General features: G+C 38.2%; 2 protein-coding genes across 2 annotated transcripts; both read right to left on the bottom strand.

Moving 5' to 3' along the window:
• Positions 1-4,495: 4,495 nt before the first annotated feature.
• Positions 4,496-10,274, bottom strand: LOC128497657 (uncharacterized). The gene is made up of 7 exons (XM_053467821.1): positions 10,212-10,274; positions 10,044-10,103; positions 8,075-8,188; positions 7,542-7,617; positions 5,000-5,089; positions 4,794-4,904; positions 4,496-4,617 (listed from the first exon to the last, which is right to left on the bottom strand). The coding sequence occupies exons 1-7, from the start codon at positions 10,272-10,274 to the stop codon at positions 4,496-4,498; spliced, it is 636 nt and encodes a 211-aa protein (XP_053323796.1).
• A 607-nt stretch (positions 10,275-10,881) lies between these two features.
• Positions 10,882-16,390, bottom strand: LOC128496924 (uncharacterized). Its single transcript, XM_053466759.1, has 10 exons — positions 16,274-16,390; positions 15,087-15,148; positions 14,255-14,323; positions 13,995-14,025; positions 13,718-13,837; positions 13,348-13,487; positions 12,445-12,567; positions 11,829-11,868; positions 11,278-11,403; positions 10,882-10,987 (listed from the first exon to the last, which is right to left on the bottom strand). Exons 2-10 carry the CDS (start codon positions 15,132-15,134, stop codon positions 10,947-10,949), a joined length of 738 nt encoding a protein of 245 aa, XP_053322734.1. The 5' UTR covers positions 15,135-15,148; positions 16,274-16,390; the 3' UTR covers positions 10,882-10,946.
• Between the last annotated feature and the right edge of the window lie 2,873 nt (positions 16,391-19,263).

The following is a 19,263-nucleotide window of genomic DNA, read 5'->3' on the forward strand; positions in this document are numbered from 1 at the left end:
TCCTTTCTTTGTGTTAAGACCTATTCCTTCAGCCGTATGATCCCATCACTAATAATAGTGCACGCATATATGCATGTGACTGGGAAAGTGTGACACAGGCACAGTGTATATAAAAAGGGGAAGACTGAGGGTTACTCCTGGATGCCATGGGGCAGCCATTTCCCCAGGTTAATGTCTTGTTGACCAGGGAATTCTGCCTCCGTATAGTCTAAGAATAAGGCATTCTGTCATCAAGTAGAAAAGTCAAAGTTCATACCCAGAAATGTAATTTATTGGAGTGAAACCATAATATTCGTTTCCAGTTGATTACACAGGGCAGCCTGGATAGCCCAAAGGCACATTTTGTACAGCAGTGCCCTGATAAAATAATCTAAATAATGAATGATGGAAATGACCTAGCTGTAGAGCAGCATGATACCATGATGTGATGCCACCACCTTTGAAAACATAGGGACATATCTAGAGCTCAATCCCATGAGAGTTTGAATCGCCTATAAGTAAACACCTGAGCATTTGTTTTGGAACTGCCCTGAATGGCATGCCATTGCTTCTTGAATGAATAGAAGGTGGTCTCCAAGCAGAAGGGAGGAATAAACTGATTTGGGAAACGTCTGCTTTATAGATGACTTTCTGCAGATGACTGCAGATTCCAGAGTAAAATTTCCCTGGCTGGGTGGGGGCCTCTGCAGCGCTGGAAGAATAGATTGGCAAAAGTTCCAGATTTTATGCAGCTTGTTGATATTGTCCTGAGGAAAGAATCACTTTCAAACCCTGCCTACCTACGCAAGTTTAGAGACCCCTATTGTAGTCAACATTTTTAACCTTTTCTGGCTCAAGATGAATCAAAATTGAAAGGAGGGTGAAGACATATCTTGTCCCCAAGAAGAGAGAGGATTGGGGGCTTAGGAAGCGTGTCTGGGTCTGCTCTTACCTCCGAATACAATAGCACTATCTCCAATGATAGTAGTAGGAACAGAAGAAGTTGCCGGGGTTATACCTACAGGAGCAGTTAGTGTTTTTCCCCTGTAGCTCACATACTGCATCCCATGGAGATACTGGATACAGTACACCTATTGTGCGCTGACTAGGACCGCATTCTGTCAGTAGTTGTGAATTGTGTACAAAGTTGGCAAACAGACATTTAATTATCTCCACTATATAAAAGAAAAGAAAACTGTGTAAGATATGGTTGGCATCATGAGACCACCTTGCCTTGACTGGCATGCTTAAAAGATGTAGATTTGCACCAGTTGTACTAAAATAGAAAATCAATTTTTTTTTGTAAAGAATTGTATTTTTATGTACATATAAACCAAGTAGCAACTGTGTCAGAAATCTGGACACCACAAGAGTAGAAAAGGTTTAGCTTTCAACAATTTTATATATGCGTGGAGAACCAAAAAATAAGACTTAGGGGACCTAGAAAAAATGCTATATACCTTCATAACCCAGCTTTCCCTTCATAACCCAGCTTTCCCTTGAGATCATAAGAGATAGCACATCGTCGTTTCCATAAAAAAAAATAAAAACTCAACTTTTTATATAAGAAAGAAATTGCAGGTATGAAGTTCTTTAAAAATACAGTTTTTGTAACCATTTTGCTGAAACAAATTCAAATTACATTTTAAATACAATTCAAGGCAAATAATTGCTTTGATGTTTTCTGTTGGTAAGATATAAGCACAAACAAATTGTCCCACCATCTGATTAAAAAGGGAAAAAAAAACCTAATAGTTTGTAACTATTACTGAAGATTTCTGGGTCCACGTGAAGTTTTCAGCTTCCCTGTTTCTTTCAAATAATTTATCACTGTTGGCACATGAATTCCTGTGTGAGGAAAAAAAAAGTGTTTATGGAATATCCTCAGATTCCTGTTGAATCAAATCCTTGACTTCACTACACAACAGCTTGGCAAGCCCTGTATAATACATAGTTAAGTCAATGATTCTGACATTCTCACCAAATAAATTACGCATTATACAGGGCCGGCTAAACCCTTGGGGATGGAGAAACTTGCCAGTGTTGGCTCCCCATACCCTTCAGAGTCAAACCCCTGACCTACAGCGCCCACAACAACTCAGCACCCACTTATATCTCTACCATCCTTTGCAAATACACCCCAAATACATCTTCTCATGACCTTCATCTCTCTTTTACCATCATTACCTCTTCCTGTTCCCTATATCCAGGATTTCACCCCTGCGGTACCCCCTTCTCTGGAATTCCCTTCCCTGTTCTGTCAGATTTTCTCCCTCATATGTAAATTTGAAGAGCTCTCGGAAAACCCACCACTTTTAAGAAGCATACAAACTTTCCTCTTAACACTATCAGCCAGGATCCTGTCTAAGCCACCTGAACAACCTCAACAGCTCATCCTGACTCAAGCAACTCATCCTCATCCAAGCAGTTCTCTCCTACTGTTTCACTTGCCCATCAACCAACAAGGGTCAAACAAATCAACATAATTACAGCATTATATATTATTGAGCAATGTGCCAATCACTGCAATCTAGTGTGATCATGAATAATTCTTCACATGTGTGCTAATCAATTTTTGAGATTACCTTTGAAAACCGGATTTGTAGCAGCTATGTTGTTCAGTGTGGAAACCACCTCCGAAACCTCCATGTTCTTTATACTATCAAAAAACCTGGCAGTGTTTTCATCTTTGCCAGTGGGCAATCCTGTTGGCAACCCCTTTGGTCGAAATACTGATTCTTTTTGTACTTCACGAGGAAATGGAGCTCTGCAAGGGAAGGAACCTATAGGAGGTGGCATTAGGTTGGGCCCCTGGGCACGAGGTACCACTGATGGAAATCTTGGTCCAGTAGGCTGCCTGTTATTTAACTGGGGTGCTTGAAAACTCTCATTATGTTTGTAATTAGAATCTGTAAAAAAATGTAAAAGACATGATTTGCCTAAAGATCAATTTATAAAAAAAAAAAGAAAGAAAAAAAAAAAGAAGTGAGATCTTGGTGTAGCACTGCAATATTTTGAACAATATAAATATTTCTTAAAAATCTGATTGTAGCGTAATGGAAATTGCAGGAATAAAATACAAATAAATGGCATTGGAATTCCTAGTTTTTAAGGTACAAGAGTTAGCATAAAAATAGCTATCCTGAAGTTGGGGAAGTAGTAGAAAAAAAAATTCAGGGTTATATCATGTATAAAAATATACAGATTAGATTATAACGATAATTTATAATTTATTTCTTAATTCTACAACTGAACGTTGCACTAAGGTTGGACAAAAATGCTCCATGTTGGTACTTGTCTGACTTGATAAAAACATACCAATGTTTTGAATGTCCTTATTCTGTAAACAAGGAGTTTGCACCAATGTAATGCATTATGAAGAGCCAGTGCAGATAAGTCTGGTTATCAGGCCCTACAAAATGTATAGGTCAATAAGCAAGGTTTTTTTTTAAACTGAAATTGACCAATTAGACACTGCCAACCAAGCTTATCCTACAGGATAAACTCTCCACTGTAGTTATATAGCAATGGTATTTTTATTGGGCAGCCATCAAAGTGTAGGCCACAGGAAAGTGAAAAACAGCATAACAGTTAGTGGTTGGCTAGGTATACTTAATGTAAAGGCAATGCATTAGCAGGGTCATCCAATAATCACCTGAACTCAGTTCCTTTTGCATCCATATCCCACACTCAGGTCTTTTTGGGAAGGGGGCTTTTACTTCTAACATAATATTAAATATTCTAACTTGTCCTTTGGCAAAACAAATGGGGTACATGAAAGTAGATGAACTATAAAAATAGTACACAATAATGCAAATATAAAAACAAACTTAAAAAACAAAACAAAAAAGATACCTTCTTGCATATCAGGATTCCGCTCAATCGAGAACCGAGACCCTGATTCCTTCGTAGGACCTCTGTTAATATGTGAATTAGGAACCATTTTGTTTTGGTTGTAATTTGTTACACCATCTGAAAAGAAAGAATTAAAGTATAAATATTTTTCTCTAGCCAAGTAAAAAGCCCACCTTCTGAAAAATATGAATACAAATAAAATAAAAAAATACTCAGCAATAAAAAAACAAAAATTTGTATTTTTTCATAATAATAATAAAAACATAAACACCTTTATACATATGAGATGGTTGTGCAGTGGGAAATATAGGTCTTGGTTCTCTTTGAGGGCCTCTGTTAAACTCCGCATTGGGAACCTGCTTGTTAAGGTTGTTATTTGGCCCACCTTCGGCAAAATATTAAACAAACAAAAAGTGAAGAAAATAATACATATAATATAGATGATGTTGCAGATACTTATCAAAAAATGAAATACCTTCATGTAAATTTGAAGGTCTCCCGCTAGGAAACTGAGGCCTTGGTCCACAGTCAGTCCCTTTGTTAAAGTTTGAATGGGCAATCACTCCATAATTTGGTTCACCTTTTGTATAGTGATAAATCAAAGTTGTAAAAAACCAAAACGTACACAATAGGAAAGAGTGGATGGTCATTTAAAGGAGGGCTAAATACCTTCATGTGAAGAAGGTGGCCGGGCAGTGTGTAACAAAGGCATTGACTCCCTAATAGGCCCCCCATTAAACTGTGAATCGGGAACCTTTTTCCTTTGATTAAAATTTCCAAGTTCTGCAAAGGAAATGGAAACCAAGTATAATATGTACGTCTGTGTACATCATTAACCCCTTAATGACAAAGCCCGTACATGTAGGGGCTCAAAATGCATTGTTTTCAATGGGTTTAGGGACTGCCCATTGTCCTTAAGGGGTTAATGTATACATTCATTCAAACAATTAGATAAATACCATCATGTGTTGTTGTAGACAGCCTCCCTGCTGGTCTTGGCCCTGTAACATGTCCTCTTTGATATTGAGGATTGGGCTGCTCATTGTTTTGATTGTAATTTCTGCCAAATTCTGCAAATAAGATAAATACATAAAATGTGAGTTAACAGACGTCAACAAAACTAGTATAAGTTGTATAAAGAACCAGATAAATACCCCAAGTATACCTGATGGATACTGAGTGTGCAATCTCTGTTCATTAACAGGTCCTCTGTTAGAGCTTGAATCAGTTTGTAGGTTTTGTTGGTAATTTGTTCCTAAAGCAATACATTATAACCATAACTAAATGTTCAGACATGTATACATGTCATAAGATTTTTCAGACATAAACTAGTCTAGCAATGTGACAGAAATATGCCTGCATCAAGCATAATGTATGTAAGCTATTGTGGGTAACTATCTGTTATAAATTAAGAACGTGTTCTAAGAAAGAAAAAAAGAAAACGCAAGGCTGCCCACCCCACAGTGGCATTGATAATGTTGCACAAATACACAAAAGCGTGTACACAGTAACAAGGCAATCCACCCGGACCAACAATAAACCTCATGAACGAGAGTGAGAGTCTGAGAGAGTGAGAATTTATGTAGCACCAAACACTAACACAGATCTTCATTGTTTGGCATTTAGAGGCAAAGAATTATATATGTCAAAGATTGACCTTATTGTAAGCTAGAGATGAGATTGTTCTGATGTTATGTCAAACTAATCCCTTATAAATACCGTATTGGCCGTATAGGCCGCACCCTAAAAGTTAGGTGCCCCCCCAAGACATGCTGCCACTCTGTGTCCCAACGAGACATGCTGCCACTCTGTGTGTGTGTCCCCTTAGATATACTGCCACTCTGTCCCCCCCCCACCGAGATGTGCACACCGAGCAGACGTGCCGGCAGTGGAGGTTGTTTATGCGCATCGCCGCTGTCGGTGAACCTCTGCGCGATGCACTTAGACAGCCTCCCGTGCCGGCACTCCCCCGCCTGCCCGGCCCCCTGGAACTGCATGTCCCAGGCGCTAGACCCCGAATACAGGCCGCACCCCCACTTTAAAGGCTTAAAGTGGGGGGAAAAAAGTGCGGCCTATATTCGGGCAAATACGGTAATATACAGCAAGGAACACAGATCAGCCATTACATTATGACCACCGTTCTGACGTTATGTTAAACTAATCCCTTATAATTAATATACAGCAAGGAACACCAATGAGCCATACCATTTCGTCCCCAAAGTTTATGTGTCAGAAGCATTAAAAATGGGCAAGCGTAAAGATCTGAGCAACTTTGACAGGGGCCAAATTAGGGCTGCAACTAACGATTATTTTCATAATCGATTAGTTGGTCGATTATTTTTTTGATTAATCAATTCATCGGATAAAAAAATAAATGTAAATTTATTTATTAGATGAATTGCTGAGCCATGTGAATGCTATAGGAAATGGGCGGGGCCAATCGTCAGTGTGACTGCAGGGAAGGACTGTAAGTAGTAACTGCTGTGAGTCACACTGAATGAAATGGATTATAAAACGAAAGGTATTTCTCAAAGCATTTGCTTTGAAAAAACCCTCATTTTATAATCGATAATCAACTAATTGATAATGACATTTTCATTATCGATTTGTTTTTGCAGCCCTAGGCCAAATTGTGATGGCTAGACGACTGGCTCAGAGCAACTCCAAACTGCAGTTCCTGTGTGGTGTTCCCAGTATACAGTAGTCAGTACCAATTGTGGTCCAAAGAAGGAAAAGCGGTGAACCGGCTACAGGGTCAGGGGCCGCCAAGGCTGATTGATGCACGTTGGGGACAACGGCTTGCCCAGAAGAGCTATTGTAGATGAAATTGCCGAAAAAGTTGTTGCTGGTTCTGATAGAAACGTGTCAGAAAACACAGTTCATCGCAGTTTGTTGCCTATGGGGCTGTGTAGCCGCAGACCTGTCAGGGTTCCCATGCCGACCCCTGTGCACTACCGAAAGTGCTTACAATGGGCACGTGAGCAAAAGAACTGGACCACAGAGTAATGGAAGAAGGTGGTCTGGTCTGATGAATCACGTTTTCTTTAACATCACGTGGATGGCCGGGTGCGTGTGCGTCGCTTACCTGGAGAACACATGGCACCAGGACGCATTCATGGAAGGAATGCAAACAGACAGAGGCAGTGTGATGCTTTGGGCAATGTTCTGCTGGGAAAACTTGGGTCCTACCATTCATGTGGATGTTACTTTCACACATACCACCTACCACAACATTGTTGCAGACCATGTACACCCTTTCATTGACACAGTATTCCCTGATGGCATTAACTTATTTCAGCCACAAAGTAAAGATGGTTCAGGATTGGCTTGAGGAACACAACAGCGAGTTCAAGGTTTTGACTTGGCCTCCAAATTCCCCAGATCTCAATCCAAACGAGCATCTGTGGGATATGCTGGACAAACACCACAGCACACCTTCAGAGGTCTAGTGGAGTCCATGCCTCAAAGGTTCAGGGCTGTTTTGGCAGTAAAATAGGGAGACCTATGCAATATTAGGCAGGTGGTCATAATGTTATGGCTGATATATAGGTTCACAGATTTTAGTTTCTGGGCATGACACAAAAGATGGCTCATTAGGTGAGCAACAAGTGTCTGGATGAGCAGCTTCAATGTAACCAATACAAGATATGAAAGGAAGGGTAATGATGCAAGAAATATAATTTCCTTTCAAAAAAAGTATACTTTACCTGGATTCTTGTTTAGTCGCTCTTTTGACCGGTCATATGACTGCTGGTATGGAGGTTTGTTACCAACATCATGCATCTACAAAAACACAACAGACAGTATTTTCTAATATCAATTTTCAGTGACAAAATATTCACTTTAACCAAGATTACGTGGTGCATTATATAAACATTTCCAGAGGTAAATCAACCACAGGACCCTACTCAAACATGATTGATTTCCTGATTTAATTACTGATTTTCTACACCTTTACCTTAATCAAGCCTCAATTTAAATTTAATAAATCTGATGCTTACACTATATGCCAATGAAGGAATAAGTTATGAGCCGAGACTCTTTAATTTAATTCAAATAGTGCAACAAACTACAAAATGGAAAATTCACAACAATTTCCTTTTACTTAGATATATATTTTGTGCTTTAGAGCAAAATAGCCTACAATTTTGATTAATATCCCCCCCCCCCGCAAATGCCTTCTAATGTGCAAGAGAAAACAGTTCATATTAACATGTCATTCTTTTGATGAGGTACGTACCATTGTGTTCCTGACTTCTTCAGATTTCTTGTGATTTACTAAAGCATGTGAAAACCGCTCTGTAACTTTCAAGACAAACTGAACATCACCATTATTTAGTATCTTAAAACTATCCTGAAGAAAATAAAACAATAAAAGTTATTCGTTTATTTGTTGTTAAAATGAGATGTTATTTTTCATAAAAGAGAGAAAGTTTACAGATTGAATTAAGTGCTATGTATGTGAGACAAGAACTAAAATGTATTTTATCTGCTACTTCATTCATAATTAAATAAGGATCGAAAAGCCTGTCTTAGGAACAAGACCATAAGCATCTGTTAAATAAAAGAAAACTGCAACTGTTAAAAGTACTACGTATTAAGGACAAGGCTGTTTTTTTTAATTTTTTGTACCCTTTGTTTTAACACTTTAACACGTTATATTTTTTTTCCCAGAACAAGAAGGGCTTTCTTCAGATACCATTTTTGATCATATCATCTAATTTACAAAAAAAAAAATCTAATGAAAAAAAAAATCTAATGAAAAAAACTGCTAAATAGATTCTACTATTTGTCCTGAGTTTAGAAATACCCAAATACTGGTATGTAACCCTTTCCTGTGCACTAATTCTACTAGCAGCCTTTGTCAAAACTTTGTGGTAGTCACTGTACATTAGGTATTTACAGCTCCTGGTATATGTCACTGTCAAACAACACCCCAATCTGTGTTCTGCATACAGTGATACCACCCATGCATGGGTTTGTTAGGTTGCTTGGGGGGTAATAGGCCACATTTGGGAGGTGTCATCTGGGCAGTCTGCGTCTATCCCCTATTTGGGATATCTTTGAACCTGGCCAGTTCAATTTGCCCCCATCAAACCATACATTTCTTTTTAAACTAGACAATACCCCTTGGGTATTTGAAATACTAGTATTTTAACTCTTTCCATGCCAGGATTTTTGGGAAGATGCACCACTAATTTCAGCACTTGCTCATAAAAATAAACTTTGTTTTATGTTTTTGGACTTTTTTTTTTATTTTGTTGGAACTGGATGGTTCCCCTGATGATGACAGGACTGCATAATTGTTTTTAAATGTTACCATTCTTGTTTTCTTTTTAATTATTTTTGTGATTAGAAAGCTGGGCTCCAGTGACTTGCATGGTTGAATGCAGAGTTCTCAGGAGGGTCTGAAGAGAAGGAAACTTCTTTATTTATTTATTTATTTTTTTTAAACAGCACCACCATCTTGCGAGAGGCAAAATCTCGAGTGGTCATCCCGGAGTGGTTTTTCAATATCGCTGAATGCCTTGCTATTGAGGCATTTCAGCAACACCACTAAAGCTTAAGAGCCGATCATTGATCTCCACCTAAGATCTTTTAAATCAGGCATCTGCCGCCATATAGTATATGGTGGACATTGACGCCCAGGGAAGGGGCCACATGGGACCCTGCAGTAAATTTCAGTGGCATTACAGCAATACCATTTAAGCAAATAAAATCGATCTTAGATTGCTTTCTAAGCTTATTTAATACAAAAAAACAAAAACTGTCTTTGCTTCTTACCCTAATAAAGTTGGCAACAAATATATAAACATAATATAAATGAGAGGTTTTGGTTCTATGAATTGGCCAAAGCATAATTAAGCTCACCCGCCACGTCAAGGCGCACTCTCAATAGGGTAAGAACCTACTCTCACCGCCTACATAGTGGGCACAAAAAACTGCTTATTTATATTACGTTTATGTTTTTGTTTTTTGTATACATTGTACAGCCAATACACTGTATTTGCAGCATGCTTACACCTTTTTGGTAGGCCTCGTATTATACATTTGTATCATTTGAGCCTGAGACTAGCTTAGCGCATCGACATTTTTTCTTTTCCCTGTAAGCTTATTTAATGACATGTCAGGCATGTCATTGGTAGTTAAGGGGTTAACAATTGTAACTGGGGGAAATAGTCCTGAAAGGGCAAAGAAAAAAAGTTTACCAAGAAATCAAACAGCTCATTGTTGCACAGAAATTCATCTGGATCACACTCGCTAAGGTCCTAAGGAAGAAAAGAAAGACGAGAAAAAAAAAATCAATGATTTACAAAAAAAATAAAAGCACACATGTATGATGAAGCAGCTCTTACATTTATATTTTTGCATCTTACCATACTGATGACTTCACGATCACTGTCACAGTCATCCTGCAATGCATGTGGTAGAAAGGACATTATTCATTATTGGCACACTGTTATTGAATAGTTATCGCTTCCAAACATATCACACTTTAAATACACGTAATACGCCCCATAAAAAAACCAAAAAAAAACATGCTTGTGTTTATATCTCTGTTTCTATGGTCAACATTATGTTTCAAATCTGTAGTGTGGAAAAAAACAAACCTTATGGAGGAATGTGCTACTTACTTGTTCATCCGTACAGGACTGTGCTGGACCTCCACTACATATGGTACATAAAAATGAAGGAAATATATTAATGTTTAAACTTACATTTTACATTTTTCCCCTTAAGAGGAGAGTTTTTTTTTTTTTTTTTTTTTTTACTAACTTTACAAAATAATAAATCATATGCGGCCTGAATGTTATATATATATATTTTAAAAAAACCGGCAGAAATAATGCTGCAGTCCATTAGCAGCCAGTCAAGGGCGATCCAACTCTGACAGTTGTACATAGAGAAGGAATACCTGCTATGTTTAGGTAATCAATCGGTACAGAATTGATCCAACGAGTAGTTCAATTCAATTTAAATCTAAGTGCAGTGAAGGCACATTTCTTCTGTTAAACAATACAGATAAGTTCTTTGTTATGAAAAAATAGTTTAAAATGCACTTTAATAAAAATGTTTAAATATTTAAATGCTGTAAAGATATGTTGTCATATTTACCTAGCTTGTAGTTTTGCTTCATGGGCTGCCTTTAACTCTGAGGTAATATAAAGAAAAGGAGAAAAAAAAAGACATCTTAAACAAGTTACTAGGCTTTTAAAACAGAACAACCAATTTGTGAGGGATAGAAACAACTAAACTCAGTAATGAAAGTAATTAAACCTAATGAGGATGGATGTGGGAGAAGCGATATTGCCGTTTTTATGATATTTACTTCGATATAATACTCTTCTGCTTTTACAGGACTCTTGGAACACAAAAGGGGGAGAGAGGAGAGAGAGAGAGAGAGAGAGAAGAAAAGGGAGAGTCTAAATGATTAAGAATCACCTCGAAACGTTGCTTCACGTTTGTGCTCTGGATCCTTCTTTTTAACCCCAAAGTCATCTGCAGTGAAGTCAATGTACTGGAGCTCATTGTTCGGTCGATAATTAATTGCAGGGAAAGGTTCGGGACCTAGATGTTGGGCACGATAAAAAAAGATGGTTTAAAGGCAGACATCATTGACAGAATGTTTTATACATGGCTGAATTTTTATCAGGGGTGGGCTTGCAGGGGTGCAATTGTCCAGATTCTGTCTAGCCCACTTGTGGAGGTGGGGTAGTAGCATGGCATCTTGCGCCAGTTCAAGGAGGGCTGCAAGGTCAGCAGCGATCAGTGAGTATGGAAAGAATCATGTCAGAAATGTAAATGCTGCCTAAAGGTTAACAACATCTACATACCCTGGAAGCTATATAAAAGACACAGCAGTACAGGGTGTAATTGCTCCCATAATTTCATACATACTGATTCTGCCCATCATGAAAAACAATTCTTTGTAATTCAAATTAAAAGAAAAAAGGCTAAATAGAATGGCTTTGAGCCATAGGTTTAATACTTACCGCTAATGAAAGACCTGGGAGCGTGTGATCCCTTCATGACCTGGTCCAAGCAAAACAATAACTAAATAAAAAGACTTCAAATATGCTGCACAGTGTACTACTGATATTAAACATAAATTGAATTTCATTATAGTCTTAGTATATTGAATCCATGGAAACTGCAGATACAACGGATGATATGACCTTGTGGTCTAGTAGAACCCAGATATGTGAACTTATTCACTTTTATAATCATGATTATTTATTATTTATTCAATTATCAAATCCATGAATGAAGAACAATTGCATTCTTCAGTATTCAAAACATTTTTCTTTACAAGTAAAATAATGCCTAAGAATTCATATGGTATGCAGCAAAATGTAAGCAAAAGCTTAAAATGTTCATGACTTGCTCAGATATCAAGTCATCTTGCAATGATTTAATAGTAATTAGGTGTTTGAACTTTTATCTTTAAAATCTATCCACTTATATATTAAAATACATGTAGGTACACATTCTACAAATCAATTCAGATAAAAACAAATTTGTTTGTTCGAAGGAACCTCAGGGTTGAATAAAATAATATATATTATACTAGTACAAATTTAAATGCATGTGTGCAGTCAACAACATTACATTAATTTGCTTCCTTCCAAAAGTTTTTTCAACAGCTTCACAGGCATCCTTTAATTTCTTGTTTCTAGCAGGTGTTTTCACTTGAAAAGTGCTCGGGATATCCATATCAGGATGGTATTTGCTCTAAAAGAAGAACATTAAATATATAGAATCTTAAACATCCAAGACTTAAGGAAGGTGGTTACAGAAAGCAATCTTACACATATCTGTCTCTTTGTGCTTTGATTAGAACTTGCCCACTTAGGAGGCAAGGCACATTGTGTAGATTCTACAAGAGAAATAAACCCTAAACAAAAAAGCCACAATATTAAGAAAAAAGTTATTCTAAACATATATGATTTTGTGCCTGAAAATAAAAACTAGTGCTCCAGCACACAGAAAAACATAGCATGATTATAAACCTACACACAGCTTTCTTTTTGGCTAATAAATCACCCATAACTGTTGCCAACCCAGTCTACAATATTCTAGTCTAGAAACTTCCTTATTTCCTAATTTTATTTTATTCCTAAAAAATGGAATACCTCCCAAGTGCTTTTTTCACAGGACAGTTCAAAAGCAACCTAAGATTGATTTCGTCACTTAAACGGTATTGCTGTAATGCATTGATCCCACAAAAATTTACTGCAGGGTCCCGTGTGGGCCCCTTCCCAGTGTGTCAATGTCCCCAATAGCTGCCCCTCTATCCTGCTTTTTTGGGGCAGTGGGGATCATGGGCTGGTTTGAAAGATGCTCTGATCTCCCCTGATCAGCCCAGAGAGTTGCCAACCAATGGAGCTCTACGGGTAAGGTGGGTGGGTGATCATAACCCCATCCATTCCAGACTCTAAAAATACCACCCAACACAGGTGTCTCAATTTGGACACCTGAAATTTTGAAAGCTTTTCAACTATAAAAACTTACCAAGTACATAATTCTGTGTTTAGCTCCAACTACATGCATGAACATGTTTGAAACTCCAGTCTGGCAGTGGCACATTCGGCACTCATAAATACAAAATCCTTCCCTTCCTTCTGTGTGGTACTCATAGATGTGCTCAAGACCTGTAAGAGGAGAGACAATATGTTTGCAGGGAGTTTTATTATCATTATTATTTTTTTTTAGAGAATGACAGAAGACATGTTTTCACTGTGGATGCAGTGGATGAGCAATTAAAATAATTGTTAAATGAATCTATGAAAATCTATAGTGCTTAGGAACTTTATTACTGTTGCAGTGATTTCAGTGTGATATTAACGACGGCAATTATAACGGTACTTTTTTCTTGACATACCAACTGCAGGTTCTGTGGTTCTGCATGCATTGAGAAGATCCATCAGTGTTTCTCCAGGCACTGCCGCTTGCTCTAGTTCTTTATTTTCTACTTCGTTTTCTTCCTTTTTTGATTCTTCTTCTTTTTTTTAGAATGATTACAAAAAACAAAAATAGAGTTTATGCAATAAAATTGAATGAATTAACAATATTAGAGTGTTTTGGAGCACATAAAGGTTTAGTACATGTTTTTATTACACATGCAAATGCACTTATTAGGTATTCTTTTTTTCACGTACCATATACATAACTTCTAAGAGATTCTTCCACCTGAATGAAAAAGAACATAACTTTATTATTTACTGTGTTGGTGCTACTTAGTACAACATCATGTTAGGATATATCTCCCGTCCTTGACTTAAAAACGGCATAGAAAAATATATGCAAAAGCAGCTTATATAAAATATATATATTTATTATCATTATATTTAGAATAGATGCTGAAACCTAAGCAAATTGAGATTATGATTAATGCAATACACAAATAAATAAGACTTACCTTCTTGTGCTTTGCACCCAGAAAGTGGGTATGAAGATTTAATGCTGATGCACAGGAAATTTTACAGATCTAAAAAAAAGAGAGAGAAAAAGTATTTAGCCATAAGTGATTTTTGAGAAAATACTTGCACAGCATAGTGCAAATGCATCCCAGAAGATGTTATACCATGAATCACAGAGTGTGGGATAATATATGCATATGCATCCGTGTAATGTTTAGAGTATGGTTAATGACTTTTTAAAAAAAGCACTTTTTGCAGTAATAAAATTGATCTATCATTATATTTACCCAACTGGCAAATATTTATATAGCATACCATAAGAGGTGCTTAGTTTTGCAGTTGTCTCCAGAGAGAACATGCTACATAACGACTATAACTTTTTTTACATTTGCATATATATTGTACTCTTTCCATTGTGACAATAATACCACCTGCTCCCATTTGTCACGGGGTTTTATAACAATGTCAAATCTGGATTTTAAGTTCTCTAGGCTGTTTGTTCAGCCGGAGTAAGATTATTTGGAGTCTCATTTAATGTGTTTTCAATGAATCAACGCTGAGATATCCCACCGATAAACCGAGGTTGCTATGAACAGTGTTTGTTAACGACAATTTTCAGTTTCCTGTCGTTGTATTCTATTTATCCACACCTCTTCATTAAAAAAGGGGAGAAGATCTTCCTTATGATGGTATGATATGATTAGGTCTGGTATAGGACTTGAGCATGAGCATTAATTACTGTGCACGTTACTTACTCTTGTATGAAAGCAACACTGACAGCTATAATATAGTAAGCATGTATTTCTAATGTGAATCTTTAAGGATACTTACATGACACCAAAACGGGGGCGGATCATTTTCAGATAGTAAACGTTCCATGCTTATGTTGAAAACTGCATAGAGCCAAACACACAAAAACAAATATTATTTTGAGATATAAGTTTCGACTACCCAGCATTATAGCATTTAGCCACACTGTAACTCTGTCAATGTGTTATTTACTCTAAAGATCTAATCGCGTGAAAATAACAACTTTGAAGAAGTGTTTCAGCTTTATGGCAACAACCTAGCAGTGCCTCTTTATGCGTCACGTGAAATAATAATTACTCATCATAGGACAAAGTTTTACATGATGAAATATATCTGAACTAACAGCAGGAATATTTTATCCTCCACACCTAATTTGCGGAACCACTGTTATAGGACTGACCATGCTAAAAAGCAATAACTATAGTATACAAGTGTAAAAATAAATCATATAACAGTGTCATTTTTTTGTTATGGCAATACATTTAAAAGCAACCTTCTTTTCTTGTGTAAATCAATTTTTGAATGAATGGAATTAATGTTACATGTTATTTAGTCAAAACAGTTATTCAGATATTTCAAAAATAACATTTTACACTAGAATACTGAATATTATTTTCAAGAACTATGCCAAATATATTTGATTCTTCTCGGTGCACACAATAAAATATCAAATCAGCAGAAATGTTGTTTTTTTAAATTACATTTCTTGTTCTTCTCGGACTATTGCTCAACTCTATATCTTACTGAAGCTGCAGATGTTTTAAATCAAATTACACGATCTCATGCAAGAAACGCAGCTAAATGTTTGGAACAACAATGAATTAGCAATACATTAAAGGCGAATGAGAAGGTAGCTTGTAATTGTACAATGTATTATCTTGAGAGACAGAATGTTAAGGTAAGAAATGGTATGGAAAGCCATTAAAATGAAAAGTAAAAATCCATACAGCGTGATAAGCTCCGGCGACTCGTTACGGATCACAAAACAACAGAACTGGACCCAAAACCGTATGGTGAACCCCAACTGCTGCCCCACAGAAACACGAGGGACGCAAATAGCAGCAACTCCAACCGGAAGTAAACACAGCATTTCGGAAGTACCCCTTTACCAAAGAGCTGTCAATTCCAATGACAGCAAGTATATCTGATAGCTGTGACCGGAAATTTAGTAAGTCTCCCATTTTTCCGGGACAGTGCTTAATTCCTACCCAGTAGAAGGACTCTGGTGATGTCAACCTCCCGGCTGGGTATCGGCAAGTTCCTACCCAGTAGAAGGACTCTGGTGATGTCAGCAGACCATGTGACTGTTTGGTCACATGGTACAAAGAACTACAAGAAGCGGCAGCGCGGGGCGTGCAAATGCTTGCAAATGGGCTGATATTGTGCCCAGCTGATATAGCTGCTTCACAACGTGGGATGTGAGGATGAAGCTTTAATTGAACGCTGCAGTCTTCGAAGCTAAACTTGAATCTGTGAGTGAGTCTTTCTGGGTGCCAGTAAGTGTCTCGCTCTCTCTCTGTGCCAATGAGCGTGTGTGTCTCTCTCTCTCTCTCTCTCTCTCTGTGCCAATGAGTGTGTGTGTCTCTCTCTCTGTGCCAATGAGTGTGTGTGTCTCTCTCTCTCTCTCTCTGCCAATGAGTGTGTGTCTCTCTCTCTCTGCCAATGAGTGTGTGTCTCTCTCTCTCTGTGCCAATGAGTGTGTGTCTCTCTCTCTGTGCCAATGAGTGTGTGTCTCTCTCTGTGTGCCAATGAGTGTGTGTCTCTCTCTCTGTACCAATGAGTGTGTGTGTGTGTCTCTCTCTGTGCCAATGAGTGTGTGTGTGTGTCTCTCTCTGTGCCAATGAGTGTGTGTGTGTCTCTCTCTGTGCCAATGAGTGTGTGTGTGTCTCTCTCTGTGCCAATGAGTGTGTGTGTCTCTCTCTGTGCCAATGAGTGTGTGTCTCTCTCTCTGTGCCAATGAGTGTGTGTGTCTCTCTCTCTCTCTCTCTCTCTGTGCCAATGAGTGTCTCTCTCTCTCTGTGCCGATGAGTGTGTGTGTGTGTGTGTGTCTCTTTGCCAGTGAGTGTCTCTCTCTCTCTCTCTCTCTCTGTGTGTGCCAGTGAGTATCTCTCTCTGTGCTAATGAGTGTGTGTCTCTCTCTGTGCCAGTGCAGAGGGTGCAGAGTGAGCACAGAGTACCAGGGCAGAGCGAGCGGAGAGCAAGTGCAGATCGAGAGCGAGCTACCGGAGAGTAGATCTGGTCATAATGAGCTGCAAAGGCAGCAGGTCTGTGCATGTAACAAGCTAAGATCTCAGCAAGCATGATTAATTCAAATCATTCCCTTTATCAAAGCAGATAAAGGTTCATTAGCAGCATAAGAACTAGGAATTGCTGTGTGAGTTAGAGCTTCAAAGAATCCTTTGCAGTATAAGAAGTAGGGATTGTTATCCTTCCAAAGGACCGTTGTTAGCTGGAGGTATGAAGGTCCTTTTAGCTGGATGGGAACTAGATTTCTCACTGTAACCCGTCTAGTTCATGTCTCTGTAAGGGACCTGTGTGAGCTGGATGTATAAAGGTCCCTTTGCTGTATAAGAACTAGGGATTGTTATCCTTGTAAAGGACCATTGTTAGCTGGAGGTATGAAAGTCCTTTAGCTGGATGGAAACTAGATTTCTCACTATAAACCGTCTAGTTCCTATCCCTGTAAGGGACCTGTGTTAGCTGGAGATACAAGAGTCTCTTTGCAGTATAAGAAGAAGAGATCGTATCCTTGTAAAGGACCATTGTTAGCTGAAGGTATAAAAGTCCTTGGATGGAAACTTGATTTCACACTATGAACCGTCAAGTTCCTATCCCTGTAAAGGACATGTGTGAGCTGGAGATATAATTGTCTCTTGGCTGTATAAGGATCTGTGTGAGCTGGAGGTATATTTCTTACCATGAACCATCTAGTTCCTATCCTTTAACAGGACCTGGCAACGATGGAGCAAAAGGTCCTTTACCGAGATAGAAACCGGCGCTCTTTACATGAGTTGGATAGTTCCTATCCCTGTACAGGACCTGACCACTAGGGGGCAAAAATATCTCACACACCCTGAGCAAGCTATTTCCCTGGAAAGGACATGGTGCTTCTATTGGAAAGGAACTAGTCGCAACCCTTCCGATAGGTAGTGCGGCCTGCCACTGCGCGAAGACTGTCAGCGCCACATATGATGTCATTTCTGGTGAGATGCAGGAGGGGAGATTTGTGCCTCAATCTGTTGTAGCCGCACATTTAGTCGGATGACCGGACTCAAGACCGACCCCAGGTGATGCAGCCTACCGGGAAATTTCCTGCTATCACGGTAGGCCAGTCCGGCCCACGTATGACATTGCTGGTATCCCCGAGACAACTGTCCCCGTGCGTTAAGACGTCCCTGGATAACACCTATTAACCCAGTGAATGCTGCAGATGGGATTTGTGGATTATTCCCTCAATATTTTAATGGAATCCATATTGTGTTTGAGTTGTTTTCACTCTACAACAGATCTATAAATCCAAACGTGAATCATACAGGGAGATACAGACCTCCAGAAACTGGGATGTCACCAGGTCCTAGTGACTTCATGATCTGCTAGGAGATCAGACTGACAGAAGTCAGACAGCCACACAAAATAAGAATGTCCGATGTGCGTAAGAATTTGTCATTTGGTTCCTGACTGTCTTTCTCCCGTGACTTTTTGTTTTATACTTTGAGATCGGATTAGGGCTGCAACTAACGATTATTTTAATAATCGATTAGTTGGCTGATTGTTTTTTCGATTAATCAGATAAAAAATGCAATTTTTTTTTTATTTAAAATAATGTAATAAAAAACGTACAATTTACACTTTCATCTCTTTATTGCAATGGCCTCTCTCGCTCGATTCACCTTCTTATTTTACTGACATAATAATAAAAGCTACAAGAACCCAAACACAGTGTTTCTCAAACTAGGTTTTAATACAAAGTTATTAGTAAATATTAATTCATGTTAACTATTTTTCATATTTAACCCCTTAAGGACAATAGGGGTTATTACTCGTAGTATATTGTGGGACAATGGCTATTTTAACATTTTTCGGTGTTCCTGTTTAGCTGTGATTTTCTTCTTTCTCATTTTGTGCTCCCACACATATTATATATTGTTTTTTTCAGGACAAACAGGGCTTTCTTTAGATACCATTAATTTTATCATAT

This window comes from Spea bombifrons, chromosome 5, assembly GCF_027358695.1.
Source record: "Spea bombifrons isolate aSpeBom1 chromosome 5, aSpeBom1.2.pri, whole genome shotgun sequence".
Lineage (NCBI taxonomy): Eukaryota > Metazoa > Chordata > Amphibia > Anura > Pelobatidae > Spea > Spea bombifrons.